Genomic DNA, 1983 nt, shown 5'->3' on the forward strand with positions numbered 1-1983 from the left:
AGCGCCGGACCATGCAGGACAGCCAGGGCCGCCGGGAGACGACAGTGACCCGCCGGAGGGGGGACCAGGCCTTCATCACCACCACCAAGGAGGATGGGCAGAGCAAGGACTACCGGGAGGAGGTGGTCAACATGGATGACCGTGAGTGGGGTGCTGAGGAGGGCGAGGGGAGTGGGCTGGGTCCTCTCTGAGTGAGCTCTCCCTGCTCTCCCAGGAGAGCTGGCGCAGTTCGCAGGCACGTGGCCACGGCAAGATGAGCTCCGCGCTCCAAACCTGAGTGACCCTTCGTCTGCACTGGGCAGCTTCTTCCGACGCTGGTTCTCAAGCTGGTAGCTGTACCTCCCCAGCTGAGCACCCCGTATGTGTGATGGGTGTGGGGTGGGGGGACCCCAGGGCTTCCTAGGGTCGTGGGCACAGATGCCGGCTTGAGGGCTGGGGCTGCTGGCTCCATCCAGGGCGGGTGGTGGGCAGCAGCCTCTTCTCACCACCTGTTTTTGTTGCAGATGGGTCAGATCCTGCTGGGAGCTGGTGCCCAGGCTGGGGGCTTCCCGCCTTCTGGGGCACTGCGGAGCTGCAGAGACCCCCATGGGGGCTGAGTGTGTGCGTGCGTGTGTACAGAGCAATAAAGTCTATTTATGCTAACGGTGTCCTGCCAGGCTCCTTTGGGCTGGAACCTCCCCAGTTCAGAGGCAGGGACACCCACGGGTGCCAGGGTGGCTCCTGGGGGCTGCCCCATGGGTGCAGGCACCTGCCGAGCTCCTCTGCCCTGGCGCCGTGCCCTCACTGCTCCCTGCCCACCTCCCTCTCCCGTTTCCCTGCCTGCCCAGTGCTGTGCTAACACCTCCCCTGGGCTGTTCTCAAGGGCCTGTCCTGGGAGCCTTTCCAAGGCCTCTTCATTAGCGCTGCCTGCGGTTGCAGCTTGGGCAGGGATCTGGCAGGGAAAAAGGGGGGAGCTCCCTGGAAGGGAGACACCTGTGCCAGCTCACCTGGAGCAAGGTCTTGGTTCCCCGTGGCCACTCGGGGATCCTCGGGGGGCTCCCGCCAGGTCTGGTCCTACTGGGGGACACCGTCGTCACAAGGCGCTGCTGTCCCCGGCCCCGTGCGGGACTCTGGTCCCTGCCAGGCGTCTCCCTGCGGTGCGGTCCTGATTGGTTTAAAGTCTGCGTGTTATCACCCACCCCAGCCCCGGGGCTCATAAAATCGCTCCGGGACGGAGACACTGACACCGCTGCTGCCGCTGCCCGTTCCCAGCCGGCCCCATGGGCACCACTTCCTTCTTGAAGAGGGCCCAGGCTCTACTCCGCATCCGGAACCAGCTGGTGCGGGAGTGCCTGGCTGAGCTGCTGGCCGTCTTCGTGCTCATCGTGAGCGGGGCACATGGGTGGGCACGGGCTGACCATGGGGTGGATGCAGGCACTGGGGGTCCCAGGGCTTCCCTGCCCATCTCTTGCCAAGGGTGAGGGGGGGTTTTGGGCTGCGCCATGCTTGCCAAGTGACTTGGCACTGCCTGGCCTCCTACTTGGACTCTGTTCCTGTGGCATTGTACACCCTCCGCCACAGTGGCTCTGGCGCAATAAAGGCATGGGTGCTGCTGCGTGGCACCCGAGGGAGCAGCGCTGGGCAGCATGTGCCCTGATGCCTCCCACCCTGAAGCGGGCAAAGGGGCTCTGGAGCCGTGCTTGGCATTTCGGCTGCATCCCGTGGCGGCACATGGTGACACCACGACCGCACTGGCGACACCCCTTCCCTGCCGTCTCCCCAGGGAAGCACGTTACTTAATTGCTGATAATTTGTTCACTTTGCTGTCAAAACCACGAGCGAGACCAGTAGCCACCTCCCTGCCTGTCCCCGTCCGGCACCCAAAGCTGGAGCCGGAGCGGGTGGTGGAGCAAAACCACGGAGATAGCGCAGGCAGAGGCACTTGCACAGCAGCCCTTGCCTCGCTGCCCTTCTGCCGCCCAGGATCGGAGCTAATCCTGCCAG

At 64.8% G+C, this 1983-nt stretch overlaps 2 protein-coding genes across 2 annotated transcripts in view; both read left to right on the top strand.

Annotated features, from left to right (window-relative positions):
* HAX1 (HCLS1 associated protein X-1) overlaps positions 1-333 on the top strand; it is a gene marked incomplete at its 5' end in the record, with an annotated part of 740 nt that extends 407 nt beyond the window's left edge. Inside the window, 2 exons of the mRNA XM_010283774.1 lie at positions 3-141; positions 215-333. Of these exons, the coding sequence (XP_010282076.1) occupies positions 3-141; positions 215-333 (258 nt within the window). The remainder of the gene's footprint in view (positions 1-2; positions 142-214) is intronic.
* Positions 334-1259: 926 nt separating this feature from the next.
* The window catches only part of AQP10 (aquaporin 10), a gene marked incomplete at its 3' end in the record, with an annotated part of 1431 nt that continues 707 nt past the window's right edge, over positions 1260-1983 (top strand). Inside the window, exon 1 of the mRNA XM_010283777.1 lies at positions 1260-1364. Within this exon, the coding sequence (XP_010282079.1) occupies positions 1260-1364 (105 nt within the window). The remainder of the gene's footprint in view (positions 1365-1983) is intronic.

The sequence above is a fragment of the Phaethon lepturus genome, unplaced genomic scaffold (assembly GCF_000687285.1).
Source record: "Phaethon lepturus isolate BGI_N335 unplaced genomic scaffold, ASM68728v1 scaffold30433, whole genome shotgun sequence".
Classification (NCBI taxonomy): Eukaryota; Metazoa; Chordata; class Aves; order Phaethontiformes; family Phaethontidae; genus Phaethon; species Phaethon lepturus.